The 23,778-nt window shown below is 68.8% G+C and overlaps 3 protein-coding genes across 20 annotated transcripts in view; 2 read left to right on the top strand and 1 right to left on the bottom strand.

The window, feature by feature from the left end:
- Positions 1-836: 836 nt before the first annotated feature.
- C1QTNF1 (C1q and TNF related 1) lies at positions 837-6,271 on the top strand. 2 transcript variants are annotated; one of them, XM_048050355.2, is made up of 5 exons: positions 837-1,033; positions 3,646-3,884; positions 4,215-4,386; positions 4,506-4,645; positions 4,831-6,271. In XM_048050355.2, exons 3-5 carry the CDS (start codon positions 4,229-4,231, stop codon positions 5,379-5,381), a joined length of 849 nt encoding a protein of 282 aa, XP_047906312.2. In that variant the 5' UTR covers positions 837-1,033; positions 3,646-3,884; positions 4,215-4,228; the 3' UTR covers positions 5,382-6,271. The 2 variants fall into 2 exon arrangements, with proteins under 2 accessions (XP_047906312.2, XP_047906311.2); XM_048050354.2 differs by lacking the exon at positions 3,646-3,884 and having other exon boundaries at positions 840-1,033.
- Positions 6,272-7,228: 957 nt separating this feature from the next.
- Positions 7,229-11,700, top strand: ENGASE (endo-beta-N-acetylglucosaminidase). Its single transcript, XM_066980205.1, has 14 exons — positions 7,229-7,399; positions 7,569-7,645; positions 7,770-7,971; positions 8,242-8,390; positions 8,504-8,661; positions 8,824-8,972; positions 9,165-9,330; positions 9,673-9,776; positions 10,006-10,114; positions 10,220-10,392; positions 10,636-10,790; positions 10,872-10,974; positions 11,058-11,172; positions 11,277-11,700. Exons 1-14 carry the CDS (start codon positions 7,293-7,295, stop codon positions 11,670-11,672), a joined length of 2,163 nt encoding a protein of 720 aa, XP_066836306.1. The 5' UTR covers positions 7,229-7,292; the 3' UTR covers positions 11,673-11,700.
- Positions 11,701-12,499: 799 nt separating this feature from the next.
- RBFOX3 (RNA binding fox-1 homolog 3) overlaps positions 12,500-23,778 on the bottom strand; it is a 175,332-nt gene continuing 164,053 nt past the window's right edge. For 13 of the 17 annotated variants that reach the window (XM_066980219.1, XM_066980222.1, XM_066980218.1 and 10 more), the window contains 11 exons: positions 21,753-22,004; positions 20,821-20,958; positions 20,263-20,316; positions 19,553-19,645; positions 18,315-18,375; positions 17,943-17,996; positions 17,525-17,657; positions 16,480-16,519; positions 15,773-15,834; positions 15,317-15,395; positions 13,805-14,461 (listed from right to left, as the gene is read on the bottom strand). In XM_066980219.1, the coding sequence (XP_066836320.1) occupies positions 14,417-14,461; positions 15,317-15,395; positions 15,773-15,834; positions 16,480-16,519; positions 17,525-17,657; positions 17,943-17,996; positions 18,315-18,375; positions 19,553-19,645; positions 20,263-20,316; positions 20,821-20,958; positions 21,753-22,004 (1,011 nt within the window). In that variant the 3' untranslated portion in view covers positions 13,805-14,416. The other 4 variants (XM_066980223.1, XM_066980217.1, XM_066980216.1 and 1 more) reach the window with 4 other exon arrangements.

Genomic DNA, 23,778 nt, shown 5'->3' with positions numbered 1-23,778 from the left:
CCGCGGGGCCTGCTGGGAGATGTAGTCCGTGCCGCGGCCTGCTCAGAGCTGGGAAGGCCGCTCCCGCTGCGCCCCGGAGCTGGGAGGGAGCGGGACCCCCCCGCCACGCAGCCATGGGGGCCGCCGGGGCCCCGCACCGCACCGCACCGCACAGGGCCCGGGGGCTCCTTCCAGGGCCTCCCCGGGACTCAGGAGGCTGCAGCAGGCAAACCTCCGGGGGGGCTGCCCTGGGACAGGGGACAGAGGCGCCCAGAGCTCCTGTGTGCCCCCCGGGGGGGGGGGGGGCTGGGGGCGGCCCGGAGCCCCCCGGCACGGCCCCGCGTCCCCCCCGGTCACCGCCGCTCACCCCCAGCCACCGCCCTGCACCAGGGGCTGGGACAGGCCCAGTGCCCCCCGTCACTTGGCTGAGCTGTGCCGGGCAGGGAGCTGAGCCCCATCCTGCCTGGTGCTGGGGGCAGTGTCCGGGGGTCTGCCCAGCACCGGTGCCCAGGGCACCCGAGGGAGTCCCGGCCCCGGTCAGGGCTCAGTGGGCTCCAGGACCCCGAGGGACGGCGCTGGTGGCTCTCCCAGCGTGGGGCAGACCCTGCTCCAGAGCAGAGCCGCAGCCTCCAGGGACTCTGCCTCCAACATCTGGGGTGCTTCTGGCCCGGCAGCCCCCTTCCCTCACCTAACAGCCCCCCTTCCCTGACCTAAGAGCCCCCCTTCCCTGACCTTGACCTCGGGCCCGTAACAGCAGTGGCGGCAGGCCCAGCGCTGCAGGCACACACATGGTTAACGCCGGCCGCCCGCGCTCCTTGGGCTCACATCTGGCAGGGGGAGGGCTGCTCGCTGTGTTTATCCCGCTGCTTCTTCGCTCTCCTCCTTTTGCTTCCCAGAAAGTGCATTTCCGCCCGGCCAGGGGAGGAGAGGAGGCTGCCGGAGGCAGGGAGCGCAGCCGCTGCAGGCTCTGCCCTGTGCCACAGGGCTGGCAGCGCGGCACGGGGGCGATGCTCTAGAGCAGGGAAGGCAGCGCCAGGAGAGAGCAGCCCCAGAGGTAGGTGTGGGGCAGGTCTGGGGGCGGCTGCCGACCCGGGGATGAGTGCCGTGGAGCTGCACATCATGTGCACATCTGTGCCTGCTGTCAGCGACGGGCTCTCCGGCAGCGGACTCACCCAGGAGGCGGCGCAGCCTCGCCAGGTGCATGGGTGCCCTGGGGCAAGTCCAGCGAGGGTCCATCCCCTTGTCCGTGCCCCGGTTAGCTGGGCAAGGACCTTGCCCTACCTGCAAGGGGGTGGTGGGGACCGCAGGGCTGAGCCTCACGTGTCCTTTGAGAGGGACATCTCAACCTGCAGCAGCCCTGGGGGAACAGGCACTGGGAAGGAGTTAGTGCTGGAGCCTGCAGAACAGGCCCAACACGGCGTGGGTCCACCGCAGCCCCCCCAGCCCTACCTGAGCCCTGTGTCCAAAAAGTCGGTTCCCACGAGCACGTCAAAGCCAGGGCTGGGCCAGCCCAGGGCAGCTCCACACCATAGTTACCGGGGTCCCCAGCACAACTTCCCACCGGCACTGCCCGCAGGAGCTGGAGGGCTGCACCCTCCCCGTCGGTGCCTGGCTGCAGCTGCCCCGTGCAGCTCCAACCCCGCTGCCCGCCGGGTCTGGGCTGCTCCCATTTTGCAAATGGCTCCGCAAACATCCCAGCTGTTGTGGCAACAGGCTGGGGGGAACCGTCCCACCAGCACATCCCTGGACGCCAGAGGCATCCCAGCTCCAGTTGCTGCGGCTCAGGGGGGGCTGCGACCACCACGGGAGAGCAGGGAGGGCGAGGAGGGCGTGCCGGTCCTGCTGCCTCCGTAGCGCCCTGAACCCGCTCATCTCTCCCCCGCATTCGCTCTTCTTTCATCCTGGTCTTTAATGCTGCCTGGAATGTTTTCAGGATGTTTTGACTTGCAGTCCCGGGGCTTTAGCAGCCACCGAATTTAAATCTCCGAACTGCTCCTGGAGAGCATCCAACCCCGACAGGAAAAAACAGAGTCCCTTCAGCAAGACCGTAGCTGCCCGTGCGTATGTGCGTGCTGCCTGCCCGGCGTGCCTGCGGGGGGCAGGGGGAGACGCCTGCTCGGGGTGCTGGGGAGCCCCGCATGCCGCAGGCAGCGCCACGTGCACAGAGCACGCTCGCCTCCATTTCCAGCCCTGCAGCCTGCAAACACGCCGCCTTTCTCAGTGGGAATAGCCTGGCTAAGGATTTCTCCTCCCCGCTGAGCAAAGCTGTGTTTTCCCCGGGGCTGAGCCTGCCGCAGGTTCCCGGGAATCGTCTGGCTCAACGGGAGGCCTGAGCGCTGCGGTCCTGGGGCAGGGAGAAAGCCACAGGCTTCCCGACAGCACGGCAGGCTGCGAGCTGCGTTCGCCGGCATATGGCTGGCACAGCTGGAGGCCAGGCGGGGCTCAGAGAGCCGGGGCTGCTGCTCCCTGGCTGGTGTCTGCTCCCGAGCCCCAGGCTGGGCTGCTCCACGCTGCTTCTCCCCTGCCCGTGGGGCTGTGCGTGGGCAGGCGGCAGGCCAGGGCACGGGGAGGCAGGACACGGCGCCAGGCTGCCCGCGGTGCCGCCAGCCCTGCCTCTCCCGGCAGCGGGACGCGGGCCAAGGTAGGGCTGGGAGGTGGGCGACAGCCCCGCGCCGGGGCTTCCTTGGGGCAGGGCAGGCACGGGAGAAGCGCGTGAAGGGCTCGGCCCTTTGCAGAGGGCGTGAGCAGAGGGAAAGCCCTTCGGAGATTTTCCCCATCCCTCCGCCCCTTCCCTGTTCCATGGCCGTGACTCACAAGCCAGGCATCCTGCCCTTGAACGCCCTCCGAGCCTGCTGCCGGAGCGCGCCCGTCCGGGTCCCCGCAGCCCCGTGCTCTGGGGACGACGCGGACAGCCAGCCCCTGGGCTGTCCCACCCTGAAGGTCACTTGAGGACCCAGGCAGCCACCAAAAGAGTGGGATTCTGCCCCAAACTCCAGTGGGGCTCCCCACAGCCTGTCTCAGGATCCCGCTGCCCGTTCACCCCTGGCACCTGGGGCTGTGCTCTTGCTGCAGACGCAGGCCACTGCCCAGCTGTGCCCTAGCAGGACACCGGCTCCCAGCAGGAGCCCCGGCACCCTGGCACCGCCCTGGGCCCCACTGCTGCGGGTGTGGAGCAGCCGGGCAGTGCCGCACGCTCAGCTGGCACCTTTGGGGCCACAGGGCGCGGCGCGCCGTGCTCAGCCCCATGCCTCCGCGCGGCCCCAGGCTGATACGGTGGCGATAAAGCAAGGAAGGGCAGGCGCCCCGGCTGGGCCGTGGTGCCACCAGCTACTGCAAATATTAGCTTTGGCCCCACGCAGGATGTGGGCTCCCAGCAAGGTTTCTCCCGGGGGTGGCTGGCTCCCGGCTGGGGCCGCCAGCAGCACCGTGGCTCTGGGGCAGCAGGTCCGGCTCCCTCGTGCAACGGGCCAAGGCACAGGGGTGCAGGTTGGGGGCCAGCAGCTCCTGGGGCAGGGGCAGCCCCTTCCACAGGGTTTGCGCAGGGATGCCGGCGCACCGTGGGGGTGGGAGGAGGCGTGCAGACCCCCGTGGGCAGGGCTGCGACCCCCCAGGACAGGCAGAGCTGCCGTTTTGCCCCACGGCAGCTGGAGCCACCTCATTTTGCAGGTGCTGCTGCTCCAAGTTGCTGCTCCTGGGTGTCGACGGGAGGCAGAGCAGGGCTGAACGGGAGCAGGCGCTTGGCTCTGGGCTTGGACGTTCAGCCCAGGACCGCTGCTCAGCTCCACCCCTGGCTCCCCCAGGGCCCCAGACCCCAGCTTGCTGGAGGGCCCCAGAGCCCCCCGCCGCCCCAAACACGGCTCTCCCCAGACGCTCCCTGGAGCATCGCTGAGGCAACGCGGGCCCAGGTATCTGGGCATTTAGTTACAGATGGTCCCTGCGGCTGCGGGATGCGTGTGCCCACGCTGTGGGCTCTGCTGGGGAAGGGCTGCCACAAGAAGAGCCTTTTTCAGGCTGGAGGCACGGCTGTGCCCTGCCCGGGGCTGCACCAGGCCCTGTGCTGGGGACGCTGCAGGGCACAGCCGTGCTTCCAGCCCTGAGAAGGGCTGAGGGGGACCGCAAAGCCCGTCAGCTGCAGCCCCATCCCACTGCGGGGCTGGGTCCCTGCCTACCCCCTGCCCACCCCTGGGTGCTGCTGGGCTTTGCCACCCCCCTCAGCCACCCCCGGTGTCTCACAGGGTGCTGCTGCAGCATGAAGGGGCTCGGGGTGCTCGGTGTCCTGCTGCTCTCCTGCCTGCCACTGCCCGCTCCTGCGGGCGGCCAGACCAGCACCAGCCCCAGCCCCAGCCCCAGCCCCGACTGGCGTTTGATGGACCCCGAGGAGGCTCCGTCCCAGCACCACGCTGCCAGGTGAGGGGGCCCCGGGGACGGGGGTGCTTCATGGGGGCACAGAGCAGACCTGGCACCGCGAAGGGCCCCCGTCCCCACACGTAGCTCCCTGTTGCGCTTTGCTTTCTGCCTTCCCCCAGGCCCACCCGGGAGCAGAAGGCTGGCGGTACCCAGGAGGGGCTGCCCCCGCGGCCCCGCTGCGTTCGCTGCTGTGAGCCGCCCGACCATCGCTTCTCCTACCCCCAGTACCAGCCCCAGATCAACATGACCATCCTGAAAGGTGAGGGCTGGTGGGGCTCCGTCCCCAGCCAAACCCGCAGCCTGGCCGCCCTGCGCTGCAGGGCACCGTCAGCCCGCCCGGCCCACCTGCAGACCCCGGGACCGGTGCAGAGCCGGGCTCCCGGTGCTGGGGTTGGAGTTGGCACCCGCCTCTGACAGCGAAACTGTCCCCTCTGCTCTGCCCAGGTGAGAAGGGAGACCGAGGCGAGCGAGGCATGCAGGGGAAGTACGGCAAGATGGGGGTTGCCGGCAGCAGGGGCCACACAGGGCCCAAGGGACAGAAGGGCAGCGTGGGTGCCCCAGGGGAGCGCTGCAAGAGCCACTACGCTGCCTTCTCGGTGGGCCGCAAGAAACCCCTGCACAGCAACGACTACTACCAGACCCTGATCTTCGACACGGAGTTTGTTAACCTCTACGACCACTTCAACATGTTCACGGGCAAGTTTTACTGCTACGTCCCTGGGATCTACTACTTCAGCCTGAACGTGCACACCTGGAACCAGAAGGAGACCTACCTGCACATCATGCGCAACGGGGTGGAGGTGGTGATCCTCTATGCCCAGGTGAGCGACCGCAGCATCATGCAGAGCCAGAGCGTCATGCTGGAGCTGCAGGAGCAGGATGAGGTCTGGGTGCGGCTCTACAAGGGCGAGCGCGAGAACGCGGTTTTCAGCGACGAATACGACACTTACATCACCTTCAGCGGCCACCTCATCAAGTACAGCGGGGACCCCTGAGCACCTGCTGTGCCCTGCTCCTCCTCCCCTGGGGCGCGGGGAGCCCCGCAGCCCCCCGCCCCGGGCGTGCCACTCTCCATTAAGCTGTTAGCCCTTCTACATGCCACTACCCCAGCAGCTGCGTGAATATCCCCCGCTCCTTGAGAGGCCGAGCGGATGCACCCGGAGGAGACAGAGGCGTTTCCAACCTCTGCTGCATGTGTGACCTGGGAGGTGGCTGCTTGCCTGGGGTGCGCAGGGACCTCAGCCCCTCCTGTGCCTGGTTCAGAGCTGGGTTTGCTGGGACACAGATTCGTGTGGCACTGGCTGTGAGCTGGCACCAGCTGAAAGGGTCAAACCACCCAAAAAAGGGTCAAAACCACCGGTGCTGTGGCGTGAAGGCACCTCCGTTGCCCAGCTCTCACTGACATGCTCTACAGGCTCTCGTTCCTAGAAAAGGGCAGCGGGTTCTCAGTGCCCAACAGGAAAGATAAGGGGGGAACAGCGATAAAGGCACTAACGGTCACTCTCCTTCCGCAGAGCTGGGCCCCAGCGAGGGGGGCACTGCAGCGCAGCACTGGGGTGTCCCTGGGCTGGCAGTTCCCCTACGTGCACCCAGCAGGAAGCAGGTTCCAGCAGTTCCCCCTTGCTGGTTCCCTCGTTGTCCCCCACGTTGCAGCCTCTTCTCGATGCCAACACCCGCTGAGGAGGGGGCTGGCTCCCAGCTGGCAGCCCTGGGTGCAGGGCCTTCAGCCTCAGCTGCATCCTCTTCGGTTAGACTATCTGCTGGCCAGGCTTTTTATTTTTATAGATGCAATAGCAGAGCAGGGCCTGGGGCAGCACGCTGCCCCCCACTCCCTGTACAGCTTGTGATCGCATTAAACACCCCACGGGTCAGGTCCCTGCTCACACCTTTGTGCATCCTCTTGTTTCACGTGTGCAGGGGCTCCCCGAGAGCCATGGGCTGGGCACAGCCCTGCCGAGCCGGCGGTGGGAGGACGGACAGCCCCGAGACGGGCTGCACGAGGGCCGGCTGCTCCCTAAGGGACAGGGAGCCGGAGCTCAGGGCGTGATGAAGCCGGCAGTGCCTGTCCTACAGCTCCTGAGCGAGCTGGGCAGGGCAGGCCGGGGATGGCGGCTGGGTTTACCTGGAATATCCGCCAGGCCTGTGGCAGCTCTGAGGCAAAGCCGGGAAGTCTGCGGGTTGGGGTCCAGATCGGCGGGGCCTCACCCAGGCAGGGCTAAGCTGGAGACCGGCACCGCTCCCGCACGGCAGGGGAAGAAAGGGGGGCCAGGGCTGAGCTTAAATAGAACCCGGGCCTCATGGGGGTCGGAGGGCAGCTCAGGGCCAATTAGGGCCAATTAGGGCTGCAGGCCCACCTAGTGCCCCGGCACTGCTGTCCCCAGGGGCACACCACCGCCCGCTGAGCCCCGTGCCAGGCCGGTGATGGCCCCGCCACCGAGCGCAGCGGGCGTCCCGCGGTGACGCGAGCCCCGGGAGGTGTCCGGGAGCGGGCTGGCACCGTCCGTGCCCCCGGGAGCAGGAACGTGTCCGCTGCCTGCACGTCCCGGTCACCCCGGCGCTGAGCACCAGCACGGCGCGGTCCCGAGCCGAGCGCCCGGGCCGGTGCCGCTGCCCCGAGCGGTTCTCGGTGCCCCGGGGCTGGCGGCGGGGGGGATCTGACCGGGACCAGGCACGGGAGAGGCTCCCGGGGGCACACGGGGAGCGCCGCGGCTGCCGCGGCCCCGTCCCTCGGCTGCAGGGCCCGGCGGGCTCGGGGCCGAGGGAGCCCGCGCCGGGCCGGGGGGGGCCGGGCCTGGCGGCGGGGCCGGGCCGGGGCCGGGCGGAGCTCCGCGGCCGCGCCCCCGGCAGGGCCAGGCCGGGCCGGGCCCCGCTGCCGGCAGTGCGGGCGGTGGCGGCGCGGCGGAGCGATGGCGGCGGCGGCGGAGCGGGACGGGCCCGGGCGGCGCGGGAAGAGGGCCGGGGAGGCGGCGGCCGAGGCGGCCGAGGAGGAGCGGGGCGGCCGGCGGCGGCGGAGGTGGGCGGCGGGCCGGGGCCGGGCCGGGGCCGGGGCCGGGGCCGGGGCCGGGGCCCGGTGCCGCTCGGCTCGGCTCGGTGTGAGTCCCGGGGCGGCGGGCGCTGGCCACGGTGCTGGCCCGTCCCGGCGGTGCTGGGCTGCCCCGGGCCTCATCCTGCTCCCCGGGCAGCTTCCAGCCGGCGGCGGAGCACCGAGGGACCACGGTCCTGCACGAAACCATCAGCACCCGCCTGCAGCCCCTGCCAGGTGAGGCACCCTTGGGTGGCGGGGCCGAGCCGGGCCGGTGCCGGTGCCGGTGCCGAGCCACACCGCGACCGGGCAGCGCTCCCCGGCCCCGCCGACCCCACCGCCCGCTTCTCGCCCGCCCCAGCGAGGCATTTCGACACCAGCACCACGGAACCCATCAGCTTCTTCTTGTCTGGCCTGGAGGAGCTGCTGGCCTGGCAGCCCGACGGCAACGACGACTTCAACGTCGCCGCTGTGCCGCTGGCCCAGCGCCAGCCCCCGCTCCACAGCAGGAGGCCCCGGACGCTGGTGTGCCACGACATGCGGGGCGGCTACCTGGAGGACCGGTGCGTGCTGCCGGGGACGGGATGTGGCGGCCGGGCGCTCCAGGACTGCCGGGCGCGCTCCCAGCCCACGGCCAGGCAGGGATTTTGGGGCTCGGCTCTTGGCTCCGGAGCTGTGCGGTGTGTTGGGCTGGTCCTAGCTGGGGTCCGCATGGGTGACAGTGCCACTGCTCTGCCCAGCTCACGGGGAGTGAGTCAGGCTCCTGCCCAGCCCTGCAGCTGGCCGCCAGCATCATTCTCACATTGCCTAACCCTCTTCCTTCTCTGCTGTAGGTTCATCCAGGGCTCAGCCACACGCAACCCCTACGTCTTCTACCACTGGCGGCACATCGACATCTTCGTCTACTTCAGCCACCACACCGTCACCATCCCGCCCGTGTGCTGGACCAACGCAGCTCACAGGAACGGTGTCCCCGTGCTGGGTGAGGGAAGGGCTGGCAGCTGCAAGATGATGTGGTGCCGAGGCCTTGCACTCCCGGGGCGCGTGGTGAGTTCACCGGGGCATGCAGCGACACTGCCCTCGCCGGCTCCCCAGGTACCTTCATCACGGAGTGGACGGGTGGGGAGAAGCTGTGCGAGGCATTCCTGGCTGGTGGGGCAGAAGCGTACCGCGCCGTGAGCGACCAGCTGGCCCGCATCGCCCAGCACTACCGCTTTGATGGGTGGCTGATCAACATTGAGAACACGCTGAGTGTGAGCAGCACCCGCACCCTGCCTGCCCCCGCTCCCCGCCTCCTGCAGGGGCTCAGCCCCCCCGGCTCCGGGGCGCGCACACTGCTCCCGTGGCCGGTGGGTCCCTGTGCAGGGCTCCCGTAGCTGGCCTGTGTCCAGCTGCCCTCTGCTCTCTCCTGCCAGGCGGTGGCGGTGGAAAATTTGGCCCCCTTCCTGCGGCATCTGACTGCGCAGGTGCACAGCGCCGTGCCCGGCGGGCTGGTGATTTGGTATGACAGCGTCCTGGAGAATGGCGCGCTGAAATGGCAGAACGAGCTGAACGAGCAGAATAGGTGAGTGGCTGGGCACATGCCTGCCCCGCCGCTTCACCTGAGCAAAGACAGCGCCGGGGAGGGGACATGAACACACCCCACACCTCAGTCCTCAGGGGCTGGGGTGATCAGGCCATGGCCAGCACAGCCCCTCGGTGGGGTGTCCTGTGGGCAGCAGGCACGGCATCCTCCCACGCTGACCCTTGTCCCCAGGGTGTTCTTTGATGCCTGTGACGGGCTGTTCGTCAACTACAACTGGAAGGAGGAGCACCTGGAGCGTACGCGCAGGCTGGCCAGGCAGCGCCACGCCGACGTCTACATCGGCGTTGATGTCTTTGCCCGCGGGGATGTGGTCGGTGGTGGCTTTGACTCCGACAAGGTGCGTGTGCTGGGGCTGGCCCGGAGCAGGCTCCCAGGTCTCCCCCTGGTGCCGGGCCCTGAGCTTGCGCCGATGGCTTGGCCGTACCAGGCTAAATCAGGATGGGGCGGTGAAGTCCGGGCGCTGCCGGGTTGGCAGGCACGCAGGGGGATGGAGCTGGGGGACCGCGGTGCTGCAGGCCCTGGAGGGGGAGATGCTGCAGCGTTTCCTGCGTGTGATCCTACCCCGCTGCAGGGCCAGCGGGACCTGGGGGAGAGGGGACGGGGCAGGTGACAAGGTGACCACCCGGCCTGCCCTGAGCCTCGACTCCTGCCCGTTGTTGCTCACAGCTTGTCTCCACAGTCACTGAGCCTGATCCGCAAGCACAGCTTGTCCGCGGCCATCTTCGCCCCTGGCTGGGTCTATGAGCACCTCGGGGAGGAGAACTTCCTGCAGAACGAGAACAAGTGAGCACGGGCACGGGGGGGCAGGGGCTGGCCTTGGGTGAAGGGCTGGGCTGGGGGCACCCACGGGTGGGGGGCACCTGGCAGTGGGACAGAGCTGCCGATGGACTGTGGCTGCCAGCCAGGATGGGTGATGTGGGTGCTGTGGAGCACGGGGGCGTAAGGGGCTGGCTGGCCCCCAGGCCTTGGCTGAGACAAAAGTCTCTGCTCTAACAACCGCCTTTTCCTCCAGGTTCTGGGGCTTGCTGGCAGACTACCTGCCCACACACAGCATCTGCACGCTGCCCCTTGCCACCTCCTTCAGCCTGGGCATGGGCACCAGCAGGTTCCTCACCGGGAAGGTGGGTGTGGGGCCGTGGCTCGGCTCCAGCTGGTGAGGGCTGGGCTGGGGAGGCGGGGGTCCTGCTCCCAGCTCCCTGCCTGACCCAGTGCTCCCTGTCCTGCAGGAGGAAGAGGCCGGGCCCTGGTACAACCTGAGTGCTCAGGAGATCCAGCCCCTCTACACAGAGAGCGAGAGCCAGCTGATCACCAGCTGCTGCCTGCAGGACGCCTGGTGCGGGGGCAGCTCCCTGCGGGTGCAGGGGACCATCCCTCCTGGCGAGGAGCGCGTGGCCATACGGTGAGTTGGGTGGCGAAGCCCCATTTCCACCTCCTGAGTGCTGGGCTGGCACCATGCCGGCATGGCACAGCTGCCGGAGGCCTGGGCAGAGCTGTGCCAGCCCCGTGGGCCTCACGGTGAGTGTGCCACGGGGTGCCCCAGCAGGCACTGCCCAGCAGACCTAACCCAATGCATCTTCTCTTTCTCTCCTCTTTCTCTCTCTCTCTCTCTCTCTCTTTCTCTGGGTGGACTTGGGGTCATCAGCCTGTTCTCTTTCCAGATGCAGGCGCCCCCCAAGCTCTTCCTGAACTTGCTCTATAAGATGGAGGGGCCGCACCGTGACGAATTCGCAGTTGCCCTGGAGCTCACCACCTGGCACTCGGGTACCTGTCATGATGGCAACGTCACCCCCCTGCCCGGTGAGGACCCTGCCCGTCCCCCTGCGCTGCCTGCCCTTTAGGGCACAGCACCAGCTCAGCCCCTTGGTCCCCTTCCTGCAGAGCCCCATGGCCGGCACCACCCCCGGCTCCTCCCGGCACCGCCACCCGGCCTCTCCAAGCTGCTCGCTGCCTGCAGCCACGGCTCCCATGGCTGGACCAGCCGGTGAGTGCCCTGCTGGTGCCCTGCGCCTCTGGGTAAACGGGGGCAGCTCCAGCCCTGCGCCAGCTCTGCCCCTCTGCTCCCAGGTGCTACGAGCTGGAGCTGCAAGGCTGCGTGCTGCGCGACCTCTCCCTGCTGGTGTCCCGCCACCAGTCCAGCCCGCAGGAGACGCGTTTTACCTGCCTCCTGGGGGAGGTCCGGGTGAGTGTCCCACACGCACCCCTTCACCGGGAGGCTGCAAGGGCAGGCTGGGTGCCCGGCCGCTTTCGGACCTGCCCCTGATGGTTCTGTGCTCCCCTCTGCAGGTGCTGGATGCGGCCAGCGTGGCAGCCTCCCCGCCACAGGTGCAGAGCGTGACGGCCTCGCAGGTCTGGTGGCAGGAGGGCCCCGATGCGCAGCAGCTCTCCCTCAGCCTCACCCTCCGCTGGGCCTTCCCGCCGGGGCGGGCGAACCATTTCCGTGTGCTCAGCCTGGGCACGCGGTGCCGCCGGGGTCAGCCACAGCAGCGCCAGCTCCTGGGGCTGGCGCACGCCTGCCTGTTCCGCGTCGTGGGGCTGGCAGTGCCCCGGCCGGCGGCGGGGCAGTCCTGCCAGCTGGAGCTCCTGGTGGAGCCGGTGATGCCCAACGAGCTGCCCGTGGACCCGGACCGCTGGGGGCGGCTGGTGCTGGTCTACTCCGAGCCGGCTGGCGGCAGCAGCTGAGCTGGGCATTAAAGGCGAGCGTGGCACAGCCCTGCCTCTGTCTCCTTCGTGCCGGGTGGGGTGGAGGATGCGGGGGAGCCGCCGCTCGGGGCCGAGAGGGTCGATCGAGGCTGAGTTTTGGGGCAGCTCTGCTCAGGGCACCCGGTCACTGTGTGCATCCAGGCTGGGGCATCTGCCCTGAGACCCCCCCACACAGCTCCCAGTCCTCTCGCCTGGGGACCAGCCCTGGCCCTGGTGCAGAGCTGCCGGCACGGGCTCCACTTGCAGCCCCAAGGAGCCGCTCGGTGCAGGCAGCTGCTGCTCCCCCTCCCTGCACGGCCCTGCCTTGGCTCTGCCTTGCTCTTGCTGCCCTCTCTCCAGGGCTGGCAGGCAGCGGTTTCACCCGTGCTGGTTCCCCTGGATATCTTATGCAGGGAAGGAGAGAAAATTTATAGCAGCAATTATTTTATCACAGTCTGGTGAGCAAGCAATTAGCAGGCAGGGACGTAGCTGAGCGTGCCGCACAGCGGGGTCGCGCAGCCCCGGCTCCCTTGGAGCACCGGCCCCAGTCCCACAAACAATACTGGCTCCCGTTCAGGAAAATTAATATGTCAGCGTTTAAGCTGCTGCTCCTTCGGTGGGTGAATTGCTCTGAAATAAATTATCTGATGGTTTGAAAAATGAAGGGCTCAGCACTGCAAGGGCTGTGCTCCTGCCACCCCGAGACCCTGCTCCCTTGCTCTAGGGAGGGGGGGGGGGAGCCCCAACAGGGACCCCCTCCCCTGCCGCAGGCTGCAGGCCCGCTGTGCCCCGTGCGCGCGCCCCAGTCAAAACCGGAGTCGCCCTGGTTGAAGAAAGAAATCTTTATTAATAATTTCAATAATAATAATAATAATCCTTGTAGTAATAATAATAATAATAATAATAATACTGTTTATTAGAATGGTCACACCTTTGAAGCATACAGGATGGGCCGGCGCCAGCCTGCGTGCCGGCAGCCGGCGCAGGGGCTCTGCTGTAAGGAAGAAGCCAGTACGGCGATGGAGGGAGCTTTGTACAGGGGCGGGGGCGCGGGCCTGGGTGGAGGGGCTATGTACACTGGGAATAGAAAAGGGGGAGCTCGTTGCTGGAGCATCAGGGGTGTCTGCAGACTATAAAGTGAGGTTTGACGAGTGGCGGAGCCACGCGGGGTGCTGGGGCGGGGGGGCTGAGCGTGGCGAGGCCGCCCCGGCCGTGGCGTGGGATGGGGCTGCACCTGGGGGGGCTCCGTGGCACCCTGTGCCGCCGGACCCCGGCTGCCGCAGACCCACCCCGGGGCCCGGGCCGGTCCCTGCAGGCGATGCAACGGCCGGGACCCCGCGCCGAGGGCCGGCAGGGTCCCTGCGGCAGGGCGGGCGGGGAGGGGGTGGCCGCGAGCACCCCGCACGTCCCCGTCCCGGCACAGCGCAGGGGTCCCAGCGGGCGGCGTGGGTCAGGTTCACTCCCCGCGGGGTGGGAGCCCCGGGTGCGTCAGGGATGGGTCGGGAGGGGAAGGAGGGGGGAAAGGGAACGCAAGCGAGTTGCAAGCTCCTCTTAACAAAAATTCCCTTTAAAACGCAGAGGCTCGTCCCCCTGCAACGCCCAGCGCCTCAGCAAAGCTCCGCTCAGGAGCCGCGGCCTCGCACCCTCGACGCGCTGGCGGCCGGCGCTGGGGCACCCACGGGCGCTCCGGAGCCCAGGAGCCAGGCGGCCCGCGGCCCCCAGCGCGGGCAGGGCGGCGTGCCGCTGCGCTCCGCCGGCACCCCGCGCCGGGCGGAAAGGAAGACGTGGTGCCCGGGCCTGCGCCGCGGGCTGCCGGGGGCCCCGCGGACGTCCCCGTGCCCGGCGGCGCCGGCTCCGCGAGGGGCAGCGGGGCGGCGCTGGGCGCGTCCGGCCGGTCCGTGCTCTCCGCGGGCTCCTCGGGGACTCGCTCGCTCGGTGCTTGTGTGTGGACAGGATGGGACTTTCACTTCGTTGTTGCCTCTTTGCTTTGTTGTTGCTTTGCTTTTATTTTTTTTGTTTTGTTTTTTAGTTGTGTGGGTGTGGATGTGTGTGTGTTGGTTTTTTTTTTGTGATTTTTTTTTTTTTTTTGCCCTTCCCGGTCCCAGAAGGAAACGGCTGCAGTTTCACTACAACAGAAACAGAAAGGCAGAGCTGTCGCTGGAGCAACCCGTGCAGGAGCCGCTGGCTGGGGCGGCTGCGAACACGGTCCCAGCCCCGCGCCCCACTCAGCGCCTGCGGAGCACACGGCCTCGGGGGGCACCACGCTCGGCCCCAGGGCAGCGCTCCTGCCCCTGGGGGCCGTCCCCGGGGTCCCCCCCCACGGCTCAGCCCCGTCCCCATGGAGCGTGCAGCGACCGCCTCCTGCCTCTCCTACGGGGTGCAGAGGGGCCGGCTGGGGGCTGCCCGTCCTGCCCTGGGAGGGGGGGGACGAGCCAGGGCGCAGCTGCCTGGGGACCCCCGCGAGCCCAGGCTCCGGGCACCCCCGGCGGGGCAGAGGCGCCGTCCCCGCTCCCTGCCGCCCCCCAGGCGGCACCGAGCCCGGGCCGGGCAGGATGGAAGCGGCGGGCAGCGGAGGCCGAGCGGCGGGACGGAGCAGCTTGAGGTAAACCTAGCGGAGAGCAGAGCCCGCCCGGGCAGGGGCCCTCAGGTCCTCCGGGAGGCTCAGCCTCGCTTAGTCTGCCTGGTTTGGTTTGGTTTCTAGTGAGCAGTCAGTGTTAGTGTTGTGAGGGGCTGGGTCTGTCTTGCTAGTAGGGAGTGAAGCGGCTGTACCCTCCTCGGTATAGACTAGCCTGCAACATCAAAGATGAAAAAAAAGCCAATCAGTATTCAAGAGAGAGGCAAAGCCCATTTCTTCCCTTTTTTCTTTTTTTTTTTTTTCTTTTTGTAAGTGACACCAAACTGCCTCTGTCTTGGGTTGTGCGGGGTGGGCACAGCCAAGGGCCCCCAGCGCCCGGGCTCCAGGGAGCTGCTGCGGGGTCGCTCAGGGCCGGAGACCGCGCTGTCCCCAACCCTGCGGCCCTTGTCACAGCACCGGCTGCCCTGGGGCTGCCATGGCCGGGCCTGCTCCTGCTGCGGGGCGGCAGAGGAGCCGGGCTGGTTCCCCGCGGGACAGAGGGGCTGTGGGGCCGGGGGTGCCGAGGGGTGCTGGGCAGCCAGGCCCCAGCCAGGGGGACACGGGGGAGGGTTTAAAAAAAAAAAAAAAAAAAAGGAAGAAAAAGACCATTTGGCTTTGAGATCCCGCCCACGAGTGGGATTTTTCATCTTTGATGCTGGTTGCAAAGCTAGCTACAGACCGCAGCGAGCACGCGGTGAGCACGCTCGGGTGCCCCCTGCACGCTGCTGCCGGGGACGCGGCCCCGAGCCCCCCGCGCCTGGGGGAGGAGGGGGGGTCCTCGTCCCCCCACCAGGCCCTGGGGGCTGCACAGGGCTTCCTCCAGCGGGGGGCTAACGGGGGTGCGGGGACGGTGCCCCCTCTCCCCGGGGCCAGGCTGTGTGGGGATGGTGCCAGGCGGGGGCTGCGCTGCTCCTGCCATCGCCGAGAGCTCGTGCTCCCCCTCCCCGCGGCCCCCAGACCCCCCCGGGCTGGCTGCAGCTCGCGTGGGGCACGTCGGGAAGCAAAGAAAGGCAGCGGGGGCTGCTCTTACCATGGTGCCGATGCTGTACGTGGCGGCGGGGCCGATGGTGTGGTGGTACGGGTCTGCAGCTGCGTACACTCTGCCGTAACTAGGAGCAAACACGGGGGGGGAACGTTAGAGACCCGGGGGGGGAACGTTAGAGACCCGGGGGGGGAACGTTAGAGACCCGGGGGGGGGTCCTCCACCCTCAGCAGCTCCCCCAGAGGCTGCTGCACCCTCATACGCCCCCCCCCCCCACTGCCCCTGGCTCTCCCCACTTCTCCCCACCAGGGCCCCACCAGAAGCAGCCCAGGCCCGGGGGAGCACGGGGAGCTCTGGACACCCCGATATTGCCAGCTCCATCCTCACGCCACGCGGCACGGCAGCCAGGCTGTGCCGGACTGGATGGTGCAGGGGGTGAAATGGGCATCCCCCCCCCACCCCCCCACCCGGCCAGGGGTGATGCCCGTGGGCAGCGGTGCCTACCTGTCGCTGTATGCTGCTGCTGCTGCTGCGGGCTGGGCGTATCTGTAGGCGGCATAGCCCCCCTGCAGCCGTGGGGGAGACAGAGAGAGGTGGTCGTGAGGGTGGGGGCAGCACCCACCAGGCCCTGCCGGGGGAGGTCAGGGGGCCAGGGCAGCCGGGCACCCCCAGGCACTGGCTCCAGGGGCCCTGGAGCAGCGGCAGGACCCTGCGGGGAGCCGGTGCTGGTGCCACCAGGCACACACCAGCCTCATTACCATTCCCCAGGGGCTTTCACAAACATTAACCTTAAAAAATTAAATTTCTAGAGGAGAGAATGTCACCTCCCTGATCGCTTTAATGAGGTGTCACGTTAGATAAATCCTTCAGCCGCCCGCCTGAAATATCGCCAATGGCTTTTTAAATATGGAGGTTAAACGCTGGTGTAAGGCAGCGCACCGACGCTCGCCGAGGACATAAATCCCTCGGGGTGCTGCCCCTGCAAGGGGCCTGGCCGGGGGCACAGGACCCGATGCGGTGTCACTCAGCACAGCACTGCCTCGGCCGCCCTCAGCCCCCTCACACGTCCCCGCTGTGCTGCGATGCCCAGGAGCTGGGAAGGGGCTGCAGGCAGGGCAGAGCCCCCCGGGGAGCAGCACGGGGCTGATCACCCCCAAACCCCTTGGACAGGGTCCCCGGAGGCGACACCAGCCCCCGGAGGCCGCACTTACGTAGATCTCGGCTCCGTAGAACCCGTCCTGGTAGACGACCCTGCAAACGGAGCGGAGGTGTCAGCGCCGTGGGGCAGCTCAGGGCACTCGCGGGCACCGCGCTCACGGCCCAACGCCCGCCCGCAGTCACGCCGAGGGGATGAGGGCAGGTTGGGGCAGCGGGGGGCTCAGCGCGCTCAGCGCCGCTGGGCACAGGGGCAGCAAAACCCTTGGGCGGTGCCTGGGGTGCGCGGCAGCCCCGAGGTGGGGGCGTGCAGCGGGACGAGCGGCGGAGCTGTGGGGAAACCCGGTCCCAGGCACTGCTGGCGCCCCAGGGCCGCAGAACCCTGCAGCTGCACGGAGGCTGCCCGCGGCTCTCCTGCGTTCTGCTCGTAACCCGCGTGCCCCAGCCTGCGCCTGGGTGTGAAGCTGTGATAAACGCCCCCGGCTCTGCTCTGCGCAGGCAGCCTGTCCGGGGCCGCTGGCCGAGATGGATTGAGGTGACACCGGGGACCTGGAGGAAGCTGCTCCCAAGGCAGCGCATGGTTGGGAAGCGTCGGGATTGGGGGGGTGGAGGGGAACGGGGGATGGACACGTCCCATGCTGGGAGGGCAGCGACACGGGGCTGGGCAGAGCACAGCCCGAGGAGCTGAACCAGTCCGGGGGGGGGCTTTCACAGCAATGGAGGACGGGCAGGTGCTCAGAGAGCTGTGCCTCCGTTCCTGAACACCTCCCCGGTGCGCGGGAGCCCGGCAGTGCAGACACTGACGGCAGCAGAATTGAAGCGATTCAGCACCAAACGCAGAGCCGAGCACAAGGCGCCTTCTGTGGGGCGCCCACGAGGGCAGAGTCAGCAGCGGAGCCAGCCAAGAGGCAGCTGCTGCAGGGCGCGGGGGCGGCGGGCGAGAAGGGGCTGAGGTGCCCCGGCCGTGCCAGACTGCAGCCCGAGGCGGGACACCCACCCCAAGGTGGGACCCCCCCAACCCCGAGGTGGGCAGCACCCCGGCCCTTGGGGTCCAGGTAGTACCAGCCCCCGCCAAGCCCCCCGGCAGCCCCGGGTACTCACGCGCCGTAGGTGGGGATGGGGGGCGGCGGGGGCGCAGCCCGGAACGTGTTGTAGACGGCGCGTCCTCGGCCCCGTAAGTGCGCCCCTCGGTAGGCCACAGCCGTCCCCGTGGCAGGGTACGGGAACCCCGTTACTGCAGGAGGGAGGGGACAAAGACGGGATTTCTGCAGCAGCTCCCGACAGCACGCGTCTGGGACCTCGCAGTCACCGCGGGGCGTCCCAAGGCAGAGCGTCCGCCTGTGCCCGCAGCGGTGCCCCAGGGATGGGGCTGCCGGGGAACGGCCCCCAGGGCGAGAGTGACAGGGGGAGGGAGCGGTGCATGCCATGGGCAGGGGCAGATGGGCTGGGGGCCACTCAGAGCCGCGGCAAGGTGGATCACGGCGCAGCCGCAGCGTGGAGCTGAGGCTCGAGGAGTTACCTGCGTAGAACTCGGGGCCGTAGACAGCTCCCACCACCGGGTTCAGCTTCCAGCCTGCAGGCAGGGAGGGTTGGTGAGCTGGGGGGGGGGGGGGGGAGCCCACCGCGCCGCACCCCCCTGCCCCGGTCACCCCACTGGGCTCCCCCACCGCGGCTCCCATCCCCGGGGTGGCTGCAGGGGCACGGGGCACTCCGTGGGGCTGTGCCCCCGCGTTCAGGCAGGAGCAGCCACTCTTATTTCTGGTCAGGCACCAAAGGGCTTTTGCTGCGGGAGCTCAGCAGCAGCCGTGCAGCAATGGGAAGGTGCCCCGGGGTGCTCAGCCCCTCGGGCTGTGCCTGTGCCACCTCGGTCTCTCCTTGCACCGGTTCTTACCGTTGGTGTAGGGGTTCGCAGCCTTCTTGTTTGTCATGACCCGGGCCGTGGCGTTGTTCACCTGAGGAGAGAGGGGACGAGAGCTCAGCGCCTGCAGGCAGGGCGGCTGGCGAGGCCGCGGTCCAGGCCCGTTCGGCCGCACTCAGTGCGCGCTGCTGCTGCTTGAAACGCTGGAGGGAAGGACGAGGGGCGAGCGGGGAGAGGCAGGGAGAGGCTCTCCTACGGCTGCACCGTGCGTGGTGCCGCCCTGACACAGCGCTGCACCGAGCATCCCTTGGGCTGGTTATCGATGCCCCAAGCTGCGGGTGCTGGGCTCAGGCTGAGTGGTGCTGGGCTCAGCCACCTCCAGCCCCCACTGCACGCCTGATCCTGGCTGCAGAAAGGATGCAGGAGCCCTGGTAGCTCCCGCCAGCGCCTGCAAGCTCCTGCCTGGCCATGGATGGGGGACACTTCCTCAGAAGGCAGGGCCCGTCCGTGGGTAGCGCTGAGCCCTGCCGGGCTGCCCCTTCCTGCGCTCAGCACTGCCAGGGGTGTTTGTGTCCAGCTCCCTCCAGGCGCTGCCCTGCATCCCCCTGCTCCTCAGGGCTCAGCTCGGTGCCACGCAGCCAACGGGCAAAGCCTGCGCCTGCCCGGCTGCACGAACGGCCTCTGGGGCTGGGAAGCGGCGGGTGCGAGAGGAGAGCTGCGTGAAGCACCCTGCCCGCACAGGGGGAGCTGGCACGGGCACGCGGAGCGCTGAGGCCGTCTCCGCCCTGCCACGCACGGGGCAGCTGCCCCCAGGCAGCGGGGGTGGGAGTCTGCTGGGCTCCCCCGGCACCGGGCAGGGCACAGCCGGACCCCGGCTCGGCGCCCCCCAGCTCTCCCCGCTGCCCGGGAGGTTCGTCTGAGCCCGTCCCTGCTTGCTGTCCGTGAAGACCTCCCTGCAGCTCCAACGCATGCTCCCCGTGCTGCATTCACGGCCGCATGCACGCGCCGGGCAGGCACCCCCGGGAACATGCAGGACCCCCGCAAGCTGAGCCGGTGGCCCCGGGGCCGCTCAGCGTGCGCGGCCCTGCCCGGGCTCCCCACCATGGGCGCGAGGGCACAGAGGCAGAGCCAGCGCGGGGCAGGGGGGAGCCCCCGCAGCCCCCGGGCAGCTCTGCCCCGCCTGCACCCCCAGCCGGGAGGGGGGCTCGGGGCAGCGCGGGGGGGATGCACAACACACGGCAGGCAGGGCACTAGCACACTTATCTGAGCACCTCAATCTTCCGGCCCTCTACGATCGTGCCATTCAGCTTCTCTCGTGCCCGGTCGGCATCTGTGCTAGTTTCAAAAGTTACAAACCCAAAACCCTGTGAGCAGAGGAGAAAAGGAGAAAGAAAGAGACAGAGAGAGACAGAGAGAGAGAGAGAGAGAGAGGGTGTGGGGACAGAGAGAGAGAGGGGGTGAATCAGGAGAGCTGGCAGAGGAGATGAGGCTGCCGCTGTGCGGAGACGGAGAGCCCGGGCCAGGTCCCCGCAGCACCCGGGGGTCCCGGCTGAGGGCCCGGCATCGCCCGCGAGCTGGGAGAAGAGTCTGGGAGAGGGGCACAGAAAGCAGGGAAGATACAACAGAGACATCCACACACAGAGGGACACGAGCCGCCTCGTGCAGGCGCGGGACAGAGCGAGCCCTCCCCTCCCTCCAGCGCTGGGGCGCAGGCACCTCCGGATGGCGCAGGGCACCAGGAGGCTGCTCCCCGAGACCGGGCACCCGCGCCTGGGGGCTGCTGGTGCCTGGCCTGCCCTGGTCCTGTGTCTGCCGTGGGGTGCTCCCAAGGGGCGAGGGGCAGCAGCACAGGGAGGAGGAGGGGAGGGGAGAGCGGGCAGAGCAGCCCCCGGGGGCACCCCGGGAGGCACGGACACGTCCCGGGGGGCCGTGCCCGCCCCTGCGGCTCGCTGCAATGGCACCGGCCTCGGGCAGCACCCACCTTGGAGCCCCGCTCGTTGAAAATGATCTCCACGTCAAGGATCTTCCCGAATTGCTGCAAGCAGAGAGAGCAGAAGGTGAGTGCCTGCAGAGCCCCCCGCCCCGGGCTGCAAGCACAGGGCTCTGGTCCTGGGGGCCCCTCGGTGCCCTGCAGGGCTGAGCCTGAGCACAGCCCCATCCCGTCCCCCCCTCATGGTAGCCCTCTTCTAGGATCTGGGGGGTGTCGCTTCGCAGCTAATTAACCTGCACCACTCTAAATCTTAATGAGTGCTGGGAAGGGTGTGAAAGGAGAGGGACAAGGGCTCTGTTCTCACTCCTTGCATGGGCCTCAGCCTGACAGCCCGGCTGTTAACCAGGGTGGAAAGCCCTCTGCCCATCCCCTGCTGGCCAGCAGCGGGGCAGGCATCCTGCAGGCTGGCCCAGGACCCCGCTGGGGCTGGGCAGAGGGGACCCCCAGGGAAGGACGGTGCCAGGGCCCCCGCGGTGACCTGGGGACCGGGTGACCGAGAGCCTGAGCTGAGGGCAGCGGGACGTGGGTGGCTGCAGGGGCCGGACTCACCCCAAACATTTGCCGCAGGTCGGGGTCCCGGAATCGGAAGGGGATGTTGGAGACGTGTAACCTCTTGGGCTGCTGCTTGTCTGTGTTGTCTGAGGAATGTAGCTGCTGGCTGTCTGTCTGTGCCGCCTCGTCTGTCTGCTGCGGGAGCACCACCACCTCGTCAGCCCCACGTCTCCTGGCAGGGACTGCCCCCTTTTCCCGTGCTTGGCCCTGCAGCCCCCAGGGGCACCCCCGACCCCGTGGTCCCCACTCCCTGGGCAGCACCGTGCCAGCCTCCCGGGTCCCTCCCAGCAACCGGAGCAGAGCAGGAGCCCCCCGCTCTCAGGAGGGAGCACAGAGGGTCAAGGCGCTGCCTGTGCTGCCCTGCGAGCAGGGGGATGCTGGAGGGCAGCTCTGCGGGCAGCTGTGGCTGGGGGAGCTACAGCGTCACCCGCCCCATGAGCGGCACCAGGGAGGAGAAGCTGGGTGAGGGAGGGCAGGAGACCCACGGAGATCCAGCCGGCATCGCGTGGCTTCACGTCGGCTGTGGGACTGCAGCCCGGGCCAGCCCAGTGGCTCCGTGCCCAGGGACCATCACCGCAGCACACGCGCGTGCTCAGGGCAGGGGGCCGGGAGGGGCAGACCCCACACACGGGGCTGTGGTGGCCAGGCTGGGAAGTGCTCAGCTCAGCACTTTCCCCCCCACCCCCCCGAGCTGCATTACAACCACATAATTGAAGCTATCTGATTGGAAAGCAGCCAAGCAGGTAGATTACAAGTGATTAGAAATGACAGGGGGGCTGCAAGGGAGGCAGGCAGCCAGCGCATGCTCCTGCTGCCCCGGCCACTGCGGGGACACGCGGCCCCGGCGCCCCAAGGGGCTGCAGCCCGGGGGGTGCTGCCTGCCCCCGCACCCAGCCCGCAGCCTCCCCCCCCCCGTGCCTCTCCCTTACCGGTACCGTCTGCGTCCCTGCTATGGACTGTGTGCTGGCGTCGGTGCCCGGCTGCTCGGCGTGGCTCTGTGCTGGTGTGTAGAGGGTCATGGCGTGCTCCGGTACTGTGCTTTGCCCCGAGTAGTCCTGCGTGGGGTGGGGGTGCGGCGGCGCGTACTCTGCGGGGATGCCGTTCTGGGGGGGTGGGGGGTACTGGGCCGGGGGGTAGGGCTGAGCCATCGCGTCAGGTGGAGCCGTGGCGTCCTGGTTGCCCTGCCGAGACAGCAGCGCCGTCCCCCTTACCTGCTGGCTCCCGCCGCCGTCCCCGAGGTGCCAGGGCTGCGCCCTGCCTGGGGAGCGCTCTGGGGCTCTGTGGCTGGACCCCAGGGCCCCCTGACCCCCCACCCTGCCCCTGCTTTTTGTCCCCACGCCAACCTCAGTGCCATCCCCGTGCTACAGCAGCTCCCGCACCGCATTGCCCGCTGTGCCTGCCCCGTGGCCGAGCCCCTCTCCGCTCCCCACTCCGAGCCCTCCCTGCCCGCTCTGCTGCGCCTTGGGCAGCGGGAGGATGGGGGGGCTGGGGGGCAAGGCATGGAGGGGACCAAGGCCACGGCTCCAGTGGGGACTAGCAGGGGGAGCCTGCACATCGCCCCCTTGGTGACGGAAACCGGGGCGGCCCTCGGTTTGAAGGCCAACACGGGGCAAAGCACGGCTGCACCACCGACATCGGCACCCGCCACCATCCTGCGCGCCCTGGAGCCTGGCCAGGAGGGCACTGAGGAAGGAGGGCAGTGGGGAGGGCAGGGCTGTCAGATGGCCTCTTGGCAAACAGCAGGCAGGCATCAATTAGCTGCTAAATATTTGATTAGGCCCTTTGCTGTAACACAGCTGGCCTGGCCGCCCTGGTCAAACGAGGTGAGCGGCACCTGTGCCACGGGCCGAGGGCCGCCCACGGCTGCTGCGGGGCTGGGGGATGCCGTGGGGCTGCCAGCCCGCCCCCCTCCTGCACAGCCCCCCTCTGTCTGCGCAGCCCCCCGGCCCTGCATGCACCCGCAGGCTCCCGCGCCCCCCACGCACGTGTGCGGCACGCAAGCGCCCACCGCCGAGCGCAGCGCCGGCAGCCCCGCGGATGCTTTACAACCTGCCGCGGCCGCCTCTCGCCCATGAAATACATCTGTGGCTCAGACCGTGGAGACAAGCTCCTTAATTGTGTGTGCGGCCGATTTATGGTGCGGAGGGACGCTGGGGAAGGGGGGGGAAGGGGGGGGCCGTGCCGCCAGCCGTGATCCCCCACCTGCCGCGGCCGTCGCGCCTGCAGGGGAGGCAGCAGAGCCTGTGCTGGGGGCACGGTGGGGACCACATGCAAACCCAGCGTGAACAATCCCACTACAGATCTGCAAGTCATTCACAGGCTCGCAAGCGTCTTCCCGTGCTGACTCAGCTGCCCGGGGCCGCGCCAGCCAGATGCGCCTGCCAGCGCCGGCCGGGGCTGGCGATGCTGCAGGGCGGCGCAGGCAGCGGGCGGCAGAGCCCTGGCCTCCGGCACTGCCCCCGGGGTAATGCTGCTCCCTGCACCGCGGTGCTCGCCCCGCTGCTCTGCCTTTTCCCCGCGCACCCTGTGCCTGAGCCCGCTTTGGGAAGCGAGCAGACGCCCCAGTCGCGCTCCCAGCACCCAACTCTCCCTGCCAGCGTCCCCAACGCGTGCACGGAGCGGGCAGCAGGAGCATCTTGCAGGGCTCCCGCGTCCCCCTGCGCTGCCACTCATCTTTGCTGCCATCACAAGCAGGATCAGCCACCAGCATGGCAGGGACCGAGCGGCCGCCTGCGGGGGCTCGGCTCAGCCCCTTCGCCAAGGCTTTAGCTGGGAGGTTTTTAGTTTGGGTTGGCAAACCCAGCCCAGAGGGCAGCGCCAGTCTCTGCCCCACTCCGTGCCGGCGCCTGGTGGCAGGGCTGCATCCAGCCCCAGGAGCTGGGCACCCTGGCCCCGACGGCCACAGGCAGCGACAGCAGAAGCCCTGGGGATGGCCCGAGCAGGAGGAGCTGTGGG

The sequence above is a fragment of the Anser cygnoides genome, chromosome 19, assembly GCF_040182565.1.
Source record: "Anser cygnoides isolate HZ-2024a breed goose chromosome 19, Taihu_goose_T2T_genome, whole genome shotgun sequence".
NCBI lineage: Eukaryota > Metazoa > Chordata > Aves > Anseriformes > Anatidae > Anser > Anser cygnoides.
This window is presented reverse-complemented; position numbering and strand designations above follow the sequence as displayed.

What these genes read in the sequence shown, in the direction of transcription:
- C1QTNF1 (XM_048050355.2), top strand. Translation starts at nt 4,229, where the DNA reads ATGAAGGGGCTCGGGGTGCTCGGTGTCCTGCTGCTCTCCTGCCTGCCA. An exon ending in TCCCAGCACCACGCTGCCAG is followed by an intron (nt 4,387 to 4,505) that starts GTGAGGGGGCCC and finishes GCCTTCCCCCAG; the next exon opens with GCCCACCCGGGAGCAGAAGG. An exon ending in CAACATGACCATCCTGAAAG is followed by an intron (nt 4,646 to 4,830) that starts GTGAGGGCTGGT and finishes TGCTCTGCCCAG; the next exon opens with GTGAGAAGGGAGACCGAGGC.
- ENGASE (XM_066980205.1), top strand. Translation starts at nt 7,293, where the DNA reads ATGGCGGCGGCGGCGGAGCGGGACGGGCCCGGGCGGCGCGGGAAGAGG. An exon ending in ACATTGAGAACACGCTGAGT is followed by an intron (nt 8,662 to 8,823) that starts GTGAGCAGCACC and finishes CTCTCCTGCCAG; the next exon opens with GCGGTGGCGGTGGAAAATTT. An exon ending in CAACGTCACCCCCCTGCCCG is followed by an intron (nt 10,791 to 10,871) that starts GTGAGGACCCTG and finishes CCCTTCCTGCAG; the next exon opens with AGCCCCATGGCCGGCACCAC.